The sequence below is a fragment of the Elgaria multicarinata genome, chromosome 2, assembly GCF_023053635.1.
Source record: "Elgaria multicarinata webbii isolate HBS135686 ecotype San Diego chromosome 2, rElgMul1.1.pri, whole genome shotgun sequence".
NCBI lineage: Eukaryota > Metazoa > Chordata > Lepidosauria > Squamata > Anguidae > Elgaria > Elgaria multicarinata.
Window position 1 is genome coordinate 66,745,583 of NC_086172.1, and position 19,524 is coordinate 66,765,106.

A 19,524-nucleotide genomic window follows, 5' to 3' on the forward strand; every position below is an offset into this window, starting at 1 on the left:
TATTGGTAGACCTGAATGAGAGCTTATATTTGAAAAAGTCTGGTAAACGATACACACTTGGTACCTCTCGATTCAATTATTCAAAAGGACCAAATCTAAGTAAAAACATCGTGTGCTCAATTATTGCTAATTCCCCCTTCTTGCTGCAGTTCCATAGGGGACCCCAATCTTTAGAAGCATTTTTAGATAAGAAAAATGGCAGTAGCAGAATGGAGAAGACAAGGAAGCCTGTTCTGTGAGAGAAATTCTACTTCTGGAAGATAGGATTCTAAGCAATTTTTCTGACTTGCGTATTCCCTAAATTTGTTTTTATGATGATTTACCCAACAGGGATATTGCAAAGCTCCCTAGGTGAGTAAAATGATAGTAATAAATACACAAATTTGAAAAAGTTCATTAGGTTTCAGGTCTAGTTTCATTTTAAAGAAATATAACTGTCTAGAAACTTCTTATTTTCCCAAGTGAATAGAAGAGCAACTTATCAATAATTAGAAATCCACAGTGCTCTGTCCCATACATGGCCCAGCCTTTACATTAGTCAGACTTCATGGCTTTCCTGTTCAGAAGACTATTGCTTACTGACTGTAGCAGAATGGGTGGGCTGCAACGCTGTTGTGCTGCCCAGCATGGCATCCATTCAGCTCTCCGAGACTCAAGTCAACCATGTATATGAAAGGATACATATAAGGTCAGAGGTCTGACCTGAAAGGCCTGGTAAAAGACCATGAGCAGCCCACTGAAGTTTGCAATTTGCCACTATCCATAAGTGAATCATCCCAACACTAACTGGAAGTTAATCATATATTAATTGTTGATTTCAATGGCTCTTTCAGAGAATTACCCTTTTGTTTTATGTTGACCTGACCATAATCCACATAAATGTATGTCTGGAAGACAATCTGATTATCTCTTACACTTTTTGTAACTTCTGGGACAGATGAGCTCCCTGCCCAACCACCCTCCTGTCATTTACTCAATCTTTGTGTCACAAAATCCAGTTTGGGTGATCTTCATGCTATATGCCAAGGCAAGGCGAGGCTGGCAATTTACTCCATGAAAGTACTTTCACATATGATATGACAGACAGTTCTAATTCCTTTATGAGTTCTCACTTGTTTAAGGTATGTCAGCAAAACATTTGACTTACAGTACCTCTGTATTGATTCCAAGAGCTTTTTCCAAAGAGTAGCGGTATTTCCCCATCCTCAGTGAAAAGTCCCGATAGCGTTTGTCGACGGTGGTAACCCATTTCCTAATTTCAGTGGCATGAGTATGTCCTTTCTCTACAAAGCTATCAGCCAGCTGAATGAGAAGCTTCACTTTCTCCTTGGTTTGCTGCCCGAAAGAGTGTTCCTTGGTTATCACATCTTCCATGAACATTTTGTTCAGTTTTAATTCACAAAGTAGCCATATGGATCTCATGTTCTTCACAAATACCACTAATTAATACATTCCTGAGATCTTTGGAGACATAGTGTAGGTGGGATGCAATCTTTTCATCTAGTTATCTAAAATGAATTTTTGAATTTGCACATTCTCTGTCAGGCATAAGTATACAAAGCAAAAATAAAATAGAAATGAAATAGATTGTCCAGGCAGGCAGTTATGTTTAGCTCAGTCTGAGACAGTTTGAAAAATTTCACTTTCACACAGGAATTTTTACACTGCTACTCCACAGAACGTAATCTCTATAGCTAGCAATACTTTACAGAATTGCCTGGTTCTGAGGTAGCCTTTGGAAAGCAACAGTGTGAGAGTAACAACACTATCCAGGTTATGTATGCTTATTTGGACTAAAATTTCTGATCAATTTCTGAGGAAGGGACAGTGTTCAACTGGACACTGATAAGCAGGGCTGGGAACTGACAGAAAGAGGTGTATTTGGCTGGGGGCGATGTATTTATTTATTATTGTTGTTTAAGAGATTTCTAGGCTGCCTTTCATGACCTTGCAATATGCAGAAAACAAAACATCATTGATATCAAAACATATCCAAATAACCTTAAACATTAAAAAAGAGTATAACAATAAAATTATCGATAACAATCCAGCACAGTAAACGTAAAAATAGTTTAAATAGTTTTCACCCATGTAAACCAATTTTAAAAAGCAATGCCCATGAATATGGCAGGGAGATTGCAGAATGTGATGGCAAAACAGGCAGATGTTGGAATTTAGGGAATAGGGGCAGGGAATTCTGAGGTTGGGTAGTCCTTTTCATTACAATCATGGGGCAGGAGGATATAAAGAACTGTGGAACTAGTCTGATAGCCTAAGGAGGCTTTCAAGCAGTTTTCTTTAAAAAGCTGTTCCCTCCATCAAACAGCAAGCTCCTTTTGAAACTGAAGGGAGGTCATGATATGTGTGGAATCAGCTTTCCAAGGAAAACAGTAAAAAATTCCACCGGACTTGCACAATCCCCTTGTGCAAGCCTAAATCACTCTTTGGATCTCAGCCATAGAGCCTGAAATTATATGCACTTAACTCTTAGAGCTATTAAATATTTTCTTCTTTGTATATATTTAGTAATATAAACAGGTAATAATGTAAATGGGACTAAATCCTATGAAGTTGCTTGTAAAGACAAAAGGGACCCCAGTCTCTTTAGGCTTTACAAATGTTTTCCACTACTGCAATAAATAAACAGCATCAAAGTTTCTTTTTCATGCATATGGTTTGTTCATTGTATGATTTGTTATGCTTTTCAAAGAAAGAGTTTTTTCCTAGGCTAGCAATCTCAACAGCAATTTCAAAAACAAGCATATATTTACTCCTTTTCTAAGCTCATGGGTTTTAAAAAATTAAAAGTCGGGTTCACCTTTGCAGGTACTTTGAATTCCCCATATTCTTTCAAAAGTTCCTCTGTCTCTTCTGCTGATTCCCCTGTGGAGTTGTGAGTTGAAAGATAATACTCTCCTGAATCCTGAATCCAGTCTAAGGCCTACAAATAAGGGGGAAGGGGGGGGGGGAACAAAATAAACAAAACCAAAACTAATTGCTTGTATACACGCAATGAGTTTTCAGTGACGTGTTTTACAAAGAATTATTGAAGTTCTAGTTTTAGAGCAGTTGAGGAGAATCACTATCCCGAAGGAAAGGAAGACGTGTTAGGAGATTCCCTAACACAAATCTTATAACAAGCAAACTGTATCACGTTATGGACTAATTGTCCATTGAAATGCACATAATCTCAGATACATAGGCAGAATACATGGGTTGTATCTAATGTTAGTCTTACTTAGAGTAGATACATTGAAATGAATGAAACATAAGATAGACTAACATTGGAAACCGCACCAGAATTTTGTGCTCGTTCACATTAATGGCAGCTGTGTTCTTCAGCTTACAGTGGCTCCTGCCAGCTTTCATGGTTGATAGACACAGGAGTTGGCTGTGCAATTAGCAGAGGTTAAGTGTGTACTGAGGCGGATGACTTTCTCGGGTCACTTTGTGAAATTTTACTTGCATGCCACAGTGTTTAATTGTCTTGAATTTGCCCCTTGTCAATTTGGGAGGGGTGGGGGAAGTAATCTTGTACTTAATGTTGTCAGGCTGCAAAACAGAGGTCTCTGCAAATGCATATGCAGTGGGAGAGGCTGGCACTGCTAGATGTCTTACCACGTTCTCTCCTGGGTCCTGTTACTCATTCACTCTTGATTGCTACAAAAGATTGACTGTAGGGTGTCATCATGCAAAGTGTGCACTCGCCAAGATAAAATCTTTCCCACAGCTAATCTATTAAATTATCTCTTATTAGCTGTCAGCCCTAACAAATGAAGAAGAGGGGAGGGCTTTATTAAGTTACCTGCTTAGCACTGCGTTCAAAGACCACATACTGCTGGCACTGATCCAATCGCCGTTTCTTCAAGGTCCAGAAGTGAAGAACACGGTTCTCCCTCTGCAGCAGCTCGCTCAGAATGGCTATGGAGAGAAAAAAAGGAGAGCTGTCACTCTCACCGGCTCCGCTCCGTAAGTGTACCCAGATGTAAGTCAATACCAATTCACCTTTCTACTTCATCACAGAGAGATAAGCTCCCTAGTGTGAAGCACTTCAGACCAGGCTTTGAAAAACAAAACAGCAGAGGGAGGGCAGCCATTAAAACAAGTGGTTCACTAAGTGTATGTGGACATCAGCCAACACAAAAACATTTTACATTCCCAACACAGAGATACAGGGTCTCTAAGAGCACTTCAAGCCACTTTTTAAAGCTAAGCAGCAGGATGAAAATAAAAATAAAAATTTGCAAGAGCAACACACAGCAACAGTTTAAATTTCTATTTAGTTTAACTTTAAACTATTTAGTTTAGCTTTGTAAAATCAGAATAGTAAGCACCATGTCCGGCCATCAATGGTGGCCTGACTTATTTATTTAAAACGTTTTAAAACTGCTCTTCATTCTGTTTAGAATTTCAGGGCAGTATACAATCCATTAAATCACAACATAAAATATAACAATAAAACAACAGGCAAACCCCTTTATTACATAACAGGCCCCCTTTCGTCGCCAGCTGAAGACCTTTTTATTCTCTCAGTATTTTAACACTTAATTTTAACTTAAATTTAAATTTTATTGTTCTAATTCTGTATTTTAATCTTATATCAATTTCTGCTGCGTGGTTTTATCCTGGTTGTGCTTTTTATACTGTATTTTGTATTTGAGTTTTTAGACTGCTGGTTGTTTTATTATGGTTTTAATTTTTGTGAACCGCTCAGAGAGCTTAGGCTCCTGAGCGGTATAAAAATGTAATACATAAATAAATAAAATATATACACATACAGAAGTTAAAATGCCTGTGTGGAAAAAAAAAAAAGGTTGAGCTTCGCTCTTGAAAGATTTCAGTGGTGGCACAAGGCAAGAGTTTATAGTGGCAGGGTGTTCCATAAATATCCACTTTGCACTTCATACATTTATATCTATTATATAATATTTATTTATGATATGTATAATAGAAGAATTTATCATATTTATTTGGAACACCATCAAAGTTGCATTAGCACTGCAGTGGACATACTGTCCTATGGCAACAACTCTTTGAAGATTCTGCTATGCAGTTTTTATTCAGAGAGGTATCTATATTTTACATTCGATGATATTGCAATTTTAAAGCTGCAATCTTATACACATTTACCCAGGAGTAAGTCCCACTGAATTCCATTGCCCTAGTCCTATGTTTGAACACATTTTTTTAGAATGCTTAATCCACATTATTAGTTCTACTCAGAAGTGGTGGTGGGATAAAAGACTCAGAAAGTAGCTCTCACAGTACACAACTTTGAGCCATTACAAGATCCACTAATTAAAAGTCATTGCAACATGACCTTTTAAAGGCACAATCCAGGTCTAGCACAAGACTTTTTGAAGCCTGAAGTGAAAAAAAAACTTCCATTAATGAATATGGGCCAAAATTCAACAAGACATTCTTCTTCAATGAAATAAAATTCTATTGGGCTTGCGCAAGAGAACGTCTCAGTGGATGATGGCCTGCCTGTCTGCCTCTCACCCAGCCACCCCTAATGGAACCAATATCCCTACTCATAGCAGAACCACCCGAGCCTACAGAAATGTTCTCATGTCTTAAAACAGTAATATGGGAGGTCGATATGTCTGATGCTAACCATGTGTAAACAGACTGTGCAATTTAGTAAGCCTTCTCTCCATTAAGATTGTATTTTAAGAACCTGTCTGAAAGACATGATTCATTTGGTATTAGACAGATACACATGTACAAGAGTGCAGACTCTTTTGTCAGAGTTTTTGAGTAATATAAACCAAAGAAATACATTAAAGTGTGTGTTTTATGTTAGTACTGAGCATTTCCAACATCTTTAGTGAGAGCAAATGTCCCATTGTTTGGAACACGCAGTTCCAAACTGTATCATTATTACTGTATTGCACTACTATTAATCTGGTTTTTTTTTTTACAGCTTTAAAAGTAATCCAATCAGAGATGAAAAATGGCTTAGTTCTGCAGATTTACTTTGGCTCATTTTTATCGGCACCTCACAGAATCAAGGAACAGATTAGCAACTGTTGGATTATGGCCACAAAAGGCAGCAGCGGAAGCATCACCCCAGACTCCCTCAAGAATATATCATCACCACAGCAGACCATGTTCGTTTTTTTCATCATGTGAAAGAGGCAAGCATAAGAAGGTAGTTTTATTGGTCACTGTAGCTAAATGGCTAAGAAAGAGATGGGGCACTGAACTCTTGAGAAAAGTGATCATGCTGTGAATTTCAGTTTTGGCTTCTCTTGGAAGAAGCAGGATGGTATGTAAGCCTGATTTTGAGCTCCATCCGACAAGCGTTTTATTGTACGCTCATTACTGGGCACTCACAGAGTTTGCTTAGGTCCCTCACATGACGTTGTCTGCCTCCCGTGTGCCTTCCGCCCCTTCCTTGTGCAACAAAAAAAAAACCTCATTAAGTCTGATGTTTTTTTAAACTCGGAACCGCTGCTCTCTCCTGCTGCGTGCAGGAGAAGCAGCGCCATTAGAACAGCAGACTCAATGGGCATCGTGCTCATTGCATACTTCCTCTTTTGAAAAGAGGAAGTAACTGAGGAACAAAAACACCAGCTAAGAAGCGAAGGCAGGGAGTGGGTTAACCCCCGGTGTGATGGAGCTTTCTGTAATAGTCCAAATGCCAAGAAAGCCCGTTATGATAACCTGTTCCGTACTTCACAAGCCAGATACTTTCCCCCCCACTGGTTCCTGCAGTGGAGGGAGTTAAGTAATCCTTCCTTCAACAGAAAAAAACTGCTATTCACTGCAATGTTTTGTAGCTGGACTACATTCCTTTGAATGCTTAATTGGAGCAGTACTTCATCGTTGTCAAATGCCAGCATTGCTCCCTGAATCAAATGGGATGGTTTCTTTTCTACACTTGTTTGGAAATAAGAAGGAATTTGTACATGCACAGAGTGCTCTTTCCTAAGCTGAACAAATCGATCACTGTTGGATCAATGCTCCACTAGGGCATCACTTAGTTCAAAGGTGGTCAAATGTAAAGTGCTACTATCAAGTCAATGGACAATTCTAAATCCATTAAAAAGAAGCTGAAATACCAAGCACATAACAGCAAATATGGGTGTAGTCAGCATGCACCTGTAAATAGTTCTAAGACTTCTATACAATTCTGATTCTAATTCTTCCATAAAAAACCATAGATTTTTCCCAATGCTGAAGTCAAAGGGTTGGATCTATATTTAGGTGCATGCAACCAGGCTGATGGAAGTGGACTTTCCTGCCTGCTCCTCCTCATGGCAGCCCTTATAACCCCCTGAAAATGCTAAACAGAGGATCAGGGGACTCCTGCCTGAATGCAGTGACCTGTGGTGTGGTGTGGTAGAAGCCCTCAAAATCAAATTGAGACACCTTCCATGAGAGGAGTTCTTCTGTTCACGGAAGGCAGATTCTGGACCCAATCTGACAATTAAAACAGTAAGTTAAGTGATTCCAATGCGGTAAAGGTATACGTGTGTGTGTGTGTGTGTGTGTGTGTGTGTGTATGGACACACAAATACTTCAGTTCTCCAGTTTGAGCAACTAATTGTATTTAAAACCCAACATACAACTGTCTGTTGCAATGCCTGCTATCTAATACTTGCCTGTTCTGCATCCTCTTAGCCCAATTTCACTGATCATACCCTACAAACTGTTAATCTAGCATAACCCTCACCTTTTTGCATCCCGACTTTCATCTCCTCCCCTTGGCTAGGTGACCTTGGAACAGCCTATGCAAAGCATCTTTGCCTTGTTTGACACTTGTATTTTCTATATGATTTCTAGCTGGAAAGTTTAGCGAGGCTTGATCCGGCTATGATCTGAGTACCCTGAAGACACTGATTCTTTCTGAAGAGGTTAGCAGTATTTTTGAAGACAGCCAAGAGTCTGTAAAATTCATAGCTAACAAAGCCCTTAGCCAGACTAATTGTAATGACTGTGCTACTGAAGTTCTTTGAGGACTGGAAGTTTAGTACTGATTGGCATGAGAGAAATATCTGATGGGTCTAACTAAGAAAGAATGAATCCTGCTTTTGAAAATAGCCCTGAACATACTAATGTGAGAGGTATTCTCTACAGGTTATATGGGATTTTTCTAACTACAGATAATGGCACATTGGTACCTTTTTACACCCAAAATTTCATTGGATCAATTTTCCAAATTTCGAAACCAGTAAGGACAGGAAAAAAGTACTGTGCAAACCCTTTATGCTATCTGATTGTGTCCTAAACATATTTTGTCCAGTATAAGAGATGGAAGGGATATACATTTGCAATTGTCATAAGTGGCAATTGTTTACTAAATTTCATCTGGTTTAAGCAAGCTTCTATGGTGAGCAAAAGCACAATCCATGAGTGTGTGGTGTAGTTCTCAAGCCAAGCTGCCATTCCATTTACACATCTCTCAAACAACACACTGACCTTTGACTTGTTGCTCAGGTCCCCTCGTATGGCTCACTACCCCTGGCATGCTGACGTTGTTTCGGTGAATGTACTTGAGAAACACTTCTGCATTCCTTCGTGCTAGTGTACAGGCCTGTGGGCAGCAAACAACACCCCCACAGCCCCAGACACAACAGTTACCCTTTTGACAAGCGCATAAGAAGAATAAAACATCAAGGAACTTACTGAACTGTGACATGAGCTTCTTTTCTCATTTGACCTCCGAAGGATGTTGATGTGCATGAAAAAATACTGAGAGAACCTCAGACTGCAGTCACACACATCCATCATCTTAGGGAAGGTATCATACGAAAGAAAATGCTACGTGGAAAAATTGGTTGATTCCAGCAGAAAAGCAATGACATAACACCCCCAACAGAGAGGGATACATATTGATCTTTATTGTAGGAAATGCCAGTTGATTTCTTCTGGAACCTAGTCGTTGAAAATTATACTATTACATGATCTGTATGCTGTCACTTAGAAAAACAAATGGGTTAAGCGTGAAAGGTATGGCTTGCTGAGGTGAAGAGCTAGAGGGCATAAGGAGCATAGGGAAGAGAACCTGCTACTTCCTGCCCCTATATCTCTGCCGGGAAATGTACGAGGATAAGATAGTGTCTTATCCTAGTCAGACTGACCGTCCACCTAGCACAGTATTTCTACCCTGACTTGACAAATCAAAGACAGAGCTCCTTCCCAGCCCTGAATCCCTTTTAAGTCGACATGTCAGGGATTGACCTTTGCTATTGTCTACATGCAAAGCATGTGCTCTACCACTGAGCTATGATCCCTCCTTCCTATTGCAACTGCTCAGAGAAATGAGAGCCGGGAGGGAAGGAAGCAAGGAGGGCAGGAACAAAAGACACAGCTTGAATTCTTTACTCGTCTTGACAAAAATACAGCTTAGAAGACCAAGAGCAGAAGAAATCAGAAGGCTTCAAAAGTCGAGTAGTACAGTCTTACCCACCATCTCACCCCCTTCAGATATATGCACACTTGCCAGGAGTTATGCAAGCAAACACAGAACTACCTAGACACAGAACAAATGTGGTGGTCTACCCAAAGTCACCTTCCTTCATGCTTGCATGCTCCTTCCTAAATGTCAGAGAGCACGGGAACAATCTGGCCTTCTGCCTTTCTACCTGCTGATCCAGTAACTATACCTGCTTTTTGCAAAAACATTCTTTAGGAGCTCTAAAGTCAGTTCTAATTATACTTTGGATGCCAAGGCACAAAAGCGCCGTTCACATGAACAGGCCATTCAGATGAGAACTGTAACATGAGAGCAGCAAATATGTGTGAGATCATCTTCTCCCTTCCATGAACTTAAAAAAAGTTCCAAGCAGGCTGATGCAAATTAGTTGTGTCCACGTTACACTCCACTTACAAGTGCAGTGTTACTGCAGACGTCTATTTTATTTTGTTGGAACTGATTCTGAGAATGGGAAAAATCCAAGAAATCTCCATTCTTGGGGGAAATTCTGCAAGTTGTCCTGTCATGAAACCATTACCGAGCAAAGGACATCTGGACTGCATGGACACACTGTGCTTTTTTATGACTCTCATTAAATAATATACAGATACAACTCTGTTCTTCAGGGATAAGACAGCATACAGAACATAATTTGCCTATTCTGTAGGCAGGTTCCAACCACGAATTACTGTCTCACTCCTTTTATGGTAAGAAGAAAGGAAACGTAAGATGGAAGGAAGAAAGGAAACTACTGAGAAACAGGAGGAATAGAGTAGACCTTGAGAAAGGCTTCCTTCTGTTCCAGATGTTTGCTGATTAAGGGAATGACGTGGTCTATTTCAGATGCCGGTCCAAGCTTATCCCGGCCTCCACACCAGTCTTCATCTCTTCGATACTCCTGCTCCAAGCTCTCCAGCACGCTGCAAACCTAAGGCATAAGTCAGGAGACATTAGCTTAGCTACCAAAGCTACCTCCAGAAGTATCCAGGACCTGTTCTCTTTAACTAACCTAAAAAGGGACAACCTCACAGATATAACATTATATGCGATTCCTAATTCAGGCAGCCTTCTCCAGCCTGGGACCATCTAAATGTTTTTGGACTTCAACTCCCATTAGCCCCAACTTTTGTGAACTGCCCAGAGAGCTTCAGCTATTGGGCAGTATAGAAACACAACAAACAAATAAATAAACAAAATCCCATTAGCCCCAGCCATCAGGAATGGCAGAGGTTATAGGGCAAAAATATCTGGAGGGACTCAGGCTGGGGAAGGCTGCCCTATATGAAGGGTTTGTGTTAATAAAACATATATATTGTGTGCCCCCTCCCTGCCCTATTCTTTGTTTTCCATTAAACTTTATTATTATATGGAATTTTGTTTTTTTGTGGATTACTGGAGTAATATGTGTTTTGTCTGCACTGGCATCATTCCTTCATTCATTCAGAATTTTTCTTGGCTGCCTTTCAGGAAAGAGGTCCTCCCAAGGCGGAACACAACAAAAACAAACAAACAAAATATTAAAAGCAATAAAAACACAACAAAACAGTAAGAACACAACAAAAACAACATAGCAATTGTATTATAAACTACAATTAAAATGTTTAACATAAAAAACATACCTAAGACCTACTGTCAATTCTGTAGTCATTAAAACGAAAATATTAAAATTTAATCTAGCCAAAGGTTGTTTCAAAAATAAACAGAAATGAATAAAAATGTTAAGAAATCGTCATTGTAAAAAGAAGCTTCCAGCTCACTTTGTAGGTGTAGAGCTGAAAAAGCCCTGATTCCTAATGTCATTTGGACTGGCTTGAAAGTCAAGACCAGGCTTCCAAATTCTCACAAAATTACAGAAGAAATGTATCTTTTGTAGGTTTTTGTAGGATTCATTCTCACCTGGTCTCTTATGAGACATCTGTTTTCAATCTGCCTGACTGTGAGTAGGGCAAGTCAACATTTGTGAACTGCCCAGAGAGCTTCGGCTATTGGGCGGTATAAACATGTAATAAATAAAATAAAAATAAAATAATAAAATTTGTCAGATGTAGTGCTAAACTCACCAATTCTCATCCATGTGTAGTGTGGGACCCAAGGGTGCTTTAATACATCATGGATGATCTGGAAATGGCTTCAAATGAGTTTGTAATTGTTTAGGCTATCATGACCAAACAGTGTAGGGAAATCCTGGTTTGTGGAAGGTGCTTTCTCCCACTAGGGACCTCTTTTTCATACAGACAATTCATGTATCAGTAATACAGTCTGAATCAGGCTGATTTCAACCAATGCTAATACACTTTTAGAAAACAGAAAGACAAACTATCTACATGCATTTTGAAAAGGCGGCTCCAAAGGTTCATTTAAAAGCATTTTTGACTAAAAATGAGGGGTTCTGGGGCTGGGGGAGAAGGGAGGGAGGTTTCAAAAAACCCACAGCTGTGCATTATTATTATTTTTTTGTGCTGCTGCTGCTTCACATGTTTCACGGCCTTGCTAGCAGCAGCAGTAACATTCCCAAGTGACATTTTTCCCCAGTAGGCTTAGAGTGAGGACATGGAATACTGCCCTCACTCTTAATTTGCTTCATGATGACATGATGTGTGATTCCAGACAAGGCTTTTATGTCGGCATAGTCCCGCCTCATTTACAGAATTTTATAGCGGTTTCATCTTCAACTTGTAACCCTCCCATGTTTTCCCACCTCTTGTTCCATCTTTTCTCTTATCACTGATAATCCATTAAGAAAGAAAAGACGGAATAGCCACACAATGCTTTCTAACGCTTAGTGCTAGGAGCCCTTCATCTGGAAGCACCCAATATCATTATGTAGCATCACTGCATGGTGAATCGGAAGGCAATTCTTCTGGCCCTCACCAACCAACCACTGGGATTTCCCGGAGCATGCTGGTGATAAGTTCATTGCATGGGTGGCTCCCTTTCATGTAGACTTCCAGTTTGCAGCTCAGCGGAGTTATGAAGTATCTAGCCATCCATTTTGCCACAGACTAAACACTCACCATTCATCCCTTAACCAATATCTCACCATGCAAATATGCTGCATAGATAAACCCTTTGTATTCAATATAGTCATTGAAAACAGTCTTCAGTGAGTTTCTAGTGGTGTAGCTCAGAGCTGACATCCAGAATAGGATGTAGTGCTACAGAAAACAATGTAGTGCTATCCACTACAGACTACAGCCAGTATCAATGAACAGGTGGTAATAGATGCTGCCTTATATATCTGACGTCAGACTTACTTTAAATAACATTGTGTGTTGTTGTTTTTAAAAAATCTAAATGAAACAATGGCACTGCACAGAGAAGGCATTATTCAGCTCACCTGCTCTGAGGTTTTATAAAAAGCGACGGATGCATTAACCAGCTTCAGCCTGTCCTCCATCTTCAGCATGAGTTGCTGCCAGTGCAATGCCACCTTCTCTGCGCATTCTCTGATGGCGTCAGCATCATAGTGCCCAGCCTGCAGCAATACCTCTGCCTTCTGCTGCACCTGGAGAGCACTCTGGTGTGTCTTCTGCAAGGAAGTGGCATGAAAGAGGGACTGTGTATGAGGGGAGGAAAGAGAGATTTGTACAGATGTGCCAGGCAAATGGTATAAGGAGGTAGCAGGAATTGTGAGCATGAAAATGTGAGAGAATGAAACATTTCCTTAGAGTTAGTTCCATAACTGATAGTTTTTCTTCAGTAAACATTTTGTAGATTCATAGGGTCTCATTTATTTTTATTACTTATTTATCATCAAGATTTATATCCCATCTTTTTATATAATATGCAAGGCAGCATATAAGCAAAGGGAATGCTGACATTATTAACAATTTCAGCAGCAATTTTAATGCACTCCCTGCTTTAACATCATTGTTTTTTTGTTTTTTCTCCCAACAACCCTGAAACGTAGAACATTTTTGTGCCCATTTTAAGAATGGGAACTGAGAGAACATGGCTCATCCATGACAATACAGGTTCCGTTCACTTCAGTACATCTACCTGTATTTATTTAACCCCTAATCCTAAAAATTGTCTTGAGATGAGAGCTGCTTTCCAAACATGATGAACAGTGCAGCATACAGAAAGCAGTAACACCCCATCCTCCAAAAGCAGTTGCTGGATGTGGACAATTGCAAAAAAGAAAACCCAATACAACAAGCAGACTTTCTCTGCTTCACTATGTGCTTTTGCAGATACCAGTCACATGCTGAGAATTTAAGCACCGTCAATATTTAATCTAGCATTCCCTCTTCTGAACAAACTTTTCTCTCCCCTGTTGGCAGCATAAGAACCCACCCCTCACTGTGGGGCTCTTAGTTAATACCAAGTACAAGCATCTCTGAAGTGCAGCAAGCTGTGCTAACAGGAATTATGTGCCTTGCTCCACAGAGATGCAGGGTTGATGCAGCCAAGATGTAGCTGAATGATACAGAATCTCCTCCACTAGATGATAAATGTTTCACTCTCTTTCAAGCCTTACCAACATGACAGGCTAATGTAGAGTGTTGTTAGGGGCTCACTAAGAATCAATACTTCTGTTGAATAATTATATATTTAAATATCTGTTATGGACAGTTCTAAACATATAAGCAAATAGACATATATGCCAAGATGATGCTCCTTTATTTTGAATTATTTCATAGGGAATAACCACCATTTCCTGGTTTTGTATTTAGGTTTTCTCCCCAGGTGACACTCAAAGAAGGTTTGAACCTTCCCTTGGCCAACAAACAAAACGAAACAAAAACACTTCTAATGTCTTATCATTACAACCACTAAAGTGAATTACAAATTCTAGTGTCCCCCAACTCCATTCATAAGCAGACACTGGAGGAAAAAGCACCAAAGTTTAAAGTAAAGACAGTTACAGTTTTTCAAGATTACCTCAGCCAGGTGAAATGATTTTAGATGTGCACCCAAAAAAGAGCATATCCCTTGTGATGTTTAACAAGCTGTTATTCCTTGAACAAATATTTAGGCCAATTTTGTAATTCTATTCCTGACCTGGTAAAAGCCATGTAGTGTAGTGGCATATCACACTAGAACTGGAGAGACCTGGGTTCAAATCCCTACTCAGCCATGAAGTGCACGAGGTGATCTTGGACCAGTCACTAACTCTCAGCCTATTTATTTATTTATTTATTTATTTATTCATTTTTCTGACTTTCTGCCAAAAATGGTGCTCCTCACAGGATAAAATGTAGAGAGGAAGAACCATGTATGCTGTCTTGAACTCCTTGAAGGAAAGATGTGATATAAACATTACTAGTGAATGGCAATTGCTTCCAAGTGACTAACAAAGCAGGTTTTCCATTCTTTAAGCCTTGAAAACCAAGCGGAAGAATCCCAACTTAAGCCTCCCTGAAATGAGCATTACCCTTCATTTCAATACGGCCTGTGTAGAATTTGCAGCTAGACTGCATTCCAGAAAAACAGCACATACAGACCAAATGTTAATGAGACAAAGTCCTACCAGTTGAAGAATGACGCTTGTTAAATGTTAAAAGGTACACCATTTCTGAATGATCATGATACAGCTACAAGGGAGAAACAGTACTGAGAAACTGTAATGGTATTAGAACATTGGAACTAAAGTAGGAAGCCCTAGATTCAAATTTCATCCCCAACCTCTCTCCTTCATAATCCAATTCACAGGGTTGTGGAGGATGAAATGGTGAAAAATGTATGGCAGTCTGTATTCCTTGTATGAAGGATAGAATATACATGAGAAATAAATCTCTCCTTCTGTGGCCAGAAACCAGAACAGATCCATCAATGCTCAGCTCAAGAGCTCCTCCCCATTTTGAGTAATTATTTAATTCCCACGTCATTTCAGAAAACTGCCCAAGATACTGAGAAAGTAAACATGACAGATTTCTGTAACCTCTTTGAAAAAGAAAACTGTTTTCTATAGAAGCCACAAATTAGGTACTTTGAAAAGAGCACATAGGGCAACCCAGCTGGGCATGGAACTCACACTTGATGCTTGAGAAGAAGGCATGACTTAATCCATCTTCACTGCACATTTCTTCGCCTCACATAATTTATTTCACAGCCAGTGCCTATTTTAATCTTTTATCTTTCACTCTGTTGCAACACATCAAGTCAATGCTTTGACAGGTTTTCTTTTTTAACTTCCCCTCTACCTATTCATCACCAACCAGCAAAACCAAGAGCAAAGGCTTCCACCAGCAGTATAGCTTATCAAAGCATAAAAACAATGCAGAGTACACAGAAATGCTACTGAAGCCTTGAAAAGGCCTGGAAAAAAAAATCAAATGCTTCAATCTTTACCTTCATTTCATTTTGTTTTGAATTTGGCTGAATCAGTTTCAAGGTATTAAAAGGGCAGCATGGAGAATGAGCAGTGTTTTCATGAATATTAAGACCTTATCTAGCAACAGCAATTAGCTATTGATAGGAAATACTTTCTTCCAAACCTACTTGTTTTTCTGATGTTTTTGCTTCCTTTCCCTTTGATCACCATTCAATTATTGCCAAACAGTTTATGTTTGTGTAGGGAAAAGGGAATCCAAATATGCCCATGACTATTACCTCTATGGCCAGCTGGAACTGCTCATGTTCTCTCTGGAGCTGCTCAGCTTCTGACAGGGAGCTTGCATTGACAAGGCTGGCATTGAGCATTGATTCTCCATTCCGGATCCAACCAAGGACCTGGCAGAAAGAAAGAAAAAAGACATCCTGAAATATAACTGTTGAACATCAGCATGAAAGTGCTGCGGGAAGTCATCCAGAGATTTGGGCTGAAGCATCGTTGCTATGTTTATAATACTCAGTGCTACCCCTTGTATTCATCTTATTTTCCCACAGAGGATGTCAAACTTTTAATTCAGTGTCTCAGAGTGACAGCGGATGAGGAATGAGGGTGAACAAACTGAGAATTAAACCAGACAAGATGGAGGTGTTGTGGGTAGGACACTTAAGTACTCTCGATGGCAGTTTACAACTGGTCTTAGATGGAGTTGCACAGTTCTGAAGGACCAAGTGTGGAGTCTGGGAGTTCTCCTCTACTATGCATTAAGTGTTCGGGAAGCTCAGGTTGTGGTGCTGGCCAAGAATGCTTTTTGCCAGCTTAGGCTGGACCACCAGCTGTAGCCCTATTTGGGCAGATCTGACCTTGCCTTCGTTATCCATGAACTAGGGATGTCCAGACTGGGCTACTGTAATGCACTCTACCTGTGGATGCCTCAAAGACAGTTCAGAAACTTCAGCTGGTGCAGAATGTGGCTACCTAAGTATTGATGGGGGTTAGGTGACTGGATTATGTAAACCCTATACTACACCAGACACAGTGGTAGCTGGTACATTTCAAAGCTGGTCTTGTCATTTAAAAGTCTAGGTTTCTTGAAGGACCCAACCAATCTACCCACACTTTAAGATCTGCAGCTGAAGCCCTACTCACTTGGTGGGCACAAGGGGAGGGCTTTTTCAGCAGTGACCTATCTTTGTGGAGTGTGTTAGCATCTGAGATACACCAGGACTAATATCTGGCTTTCAAAAAAAGCTTTAAAGACTCATTTGATTCCATGGCATCTTCATAAATGTGTTTTATTAGACCGCTGATGATTTTAGCTGTAATTATTTATTGGATTTTAGTGTTTAACTGGCCTGGAAATTCTTTTTAAATCATTATTACTGGTTCTTATTCATTGTTGTTTTGCTTGGAAGCTTCCCTAGAAGGGTTTTTATCCTTAAAGGTAGCCTACATGAAATTTAAATAAATAAATAAATGTTCGGCACAAATAAAACTCCTGGTTATATAACACATATGCCGTTTTCCATCATTATAATTCACATAACATCTTCTAAGACTTTTTATGAATTGTTGTAAACCACCCAGAGATCTGCAGCTATGGGGCAGTATCGAAATGAAATAAATAAAGAGGAGGAGGAGGAGGAGGGGGCTAGGCTACATGTTGAAAGAGAGTTTGAAACGGCATCACAAGAGTGGCATATGTAACTCTTCACTCTTTGATATTCAGCACAAAAAAACCTTAAAACACTTTAAAACAACATACAAAATTTAAAACTACAAAAAACATATATCATGCACAGAAACATACATTTAAAACAACTATAAACAGCTTTAAAAACAAATCAGTAAAAGTCATCACATATTGCTAAATGCCTGGGAAAAGAGAAAAATTTTAACCTGGTGCTGAAAAGATATCAATGTTGGCACCGCATTGGGGAGATCATTCCATAATTGGGGGGCCACCACAGAAAAGGCCGTTCCTAATCTCTGTCCAGCTGCGCAAGAGGAATGACAGAATCTTCTTCCCCTCCCATTCCCTCCTGAACACATTTTAACTGAATATTTTGGATTCATTAAGGAGTGAACAGAGATAACAAGTGCAAGAAAATGGAATGTTTGGATAGGTTGAAGTAGGAATATGGCACAGAAATTCACAATTTACCTCAAAATGAATGCTCCCCCTTGAGGAAAACTAGATCTCTTGCCAATATCTGTGCATCACATATTATTATTATTATTATTATTATTATTATTATTATTATTATTTCTTACCCACCTCTCCCTCTGGCAGGGAACAACATCAAATACAAAAATATTATAAAATACATAAAACTGATTAAAAACATATAAAACTAATACATTATTAAAATAACAGCCAGACATCTTAACATTAGACTGGGTAGGCCTGCCGGAAGAGATCAGTCTTTATAGCTTTTTTAAATTCAGAAAGACTGTTAAGTTGGTGAATCTCTCCCGGCAGGCCATTCCACAGTCTGGGAGCGGCAGAAGAGAAGGTCCTCTGGGTAATGGTTGTCAGCCTAGTTTGAATATAGGGAGATGGACAAAATAACAAGAACTGATGGTCAGGAACTTCTAATACAGTATAATGTATGCAAAAGAATCAATATCTCTCCTGAATTAGTTTTGCTTTTTATATTTTAAAACATACTCCTGCTCTACTTTCTGTGGTTAAATTGTTACTTTTAAATGTGTAAAGTACAATTTGGCTCCTGGAAAACGTTAATGACTGGGCTTGTACAACACGATAACCCATCATGGGCAGCAAGCCATGGCGTGTTAACGTGTCGTCCAAACCCAGCACGTTCTCCACAAGATGGCTTAATTTTCATGAAAAGCCACCCTGAGAACCCATGGCCTGTTGTAAGGTTGTTCATATGTATGGTGGGTTGTCATGTCATCTGAACTCGAGAGAACAGTTTTATCAAGGGTTGCCAGGATCGGCTACAGAGCTGCATGGCAAGAGCAGCAAAAAAATCCTGTGTGTCAGTATTTGCAATCTCGCCAGCGCCACATTCAGACTCCCTCCCTAGTGACTGCCCTTCCACTAATGCCCAAATGGCACTTTGGAGGGATTGTCACTTGTTTGTCACCTTTTCAGGCTTTAGGAATATGCCAATGGGGCAGTGGTTTTGGTGTGTGTTCCCCCCTTCCCCGTTCCTTTGGAAGTGCGCAAGAGCACACTTTTGCCTATCTAATATGTGTAGACTTGTCTTGTCTATTTCCTTATATATTTCAGCTGTCAAAGGAAGCATCAAAGTGAGGGAAGTAGGTGCTCCAAAAGGGGGGGCAATATTTCCCACTTGGCCATGCAATCCTCGCTTTTAAGTGCTAAACTGATGCTTGTCAGTGTCCTTCTCCCATTCAACACTTCACCAAGTCTACAGCAAGTCCAGATATTGGCTCTCCTCCACCCCACACTTTGTGGCTCCTTTTCAGAGCACTTACTTTGTACTTGCAAAAGAACAGGAAACAAACAGAAAGACCCAATTTGCGTACTCCTGAAGCAATGACATTTTTTTTTAAGCCGACGAATGAAAAGGAGTAGCGACTGGAGTGAGGGGGATGTTGGGAAAGATGGATTGTGCCACAAAGGCACCTGGGACATGTGCCAGAACCAGCTGGAAGACTGAGAGGAAGGAGGGGTAGAACAAGCCACGGCAAGCCAAATCATCTGTTGGCCGTACCCTGTGGCCAACTGGCTGTATAGCTTAGCATGACATGTAAACCCATCCGTTATGTGGCTTCAGAAATCCTGGGAGTTGAATATCAGTGAATGGCACCTTTTTACTTACTTTCTTGATGC

The 19,524-nt window shown here is 39.9% G+C and overlaps 1 protein-coding gene across 1 annotated transcript in view; it reads right to left on the reverse strand.

The window, feature by feature from the left end:
• Window positions 1–19,524, reverse strand: part of KALRN (kalirin RhoGEF kinase) — a 559,448-nt gene that overhangs the window by 154,397 nt on the left and 385,527 nt on the right. The window contains exons 16-22 of the mRNA XM_063116666.1: window positions 15,980–16,099; window positions 12,762–12,980; window positions 10,203–10,352; window positions 8,428–8,542; window positions 3,806–3,921; window positions 2,819–2,941; window positions 1,153–1,335 (exon numbers count right to left, since the gene is read on the reverse strand). Coding sequence (XP_062972736.1) covers window positions 1,153–1,335; window positions 2,819–2,941; window positions 3,806–3,921; window positions 8,428–8,542; window positions 10,203–10,352; window positions 12,762–12,980; window positions 15,980–16,099 — 1,026 coding nt within the window. The remainder of the gene's footprint in view (window positions 1–1,152; window positions 1,336–2,818; window positions 2,942–3,805; window positions 3,922–8,427; window positions 8,543–10,202; window positions 10,353–12,761; window positions 12,981–15,979; window positions 16,100–19,524) is intronic.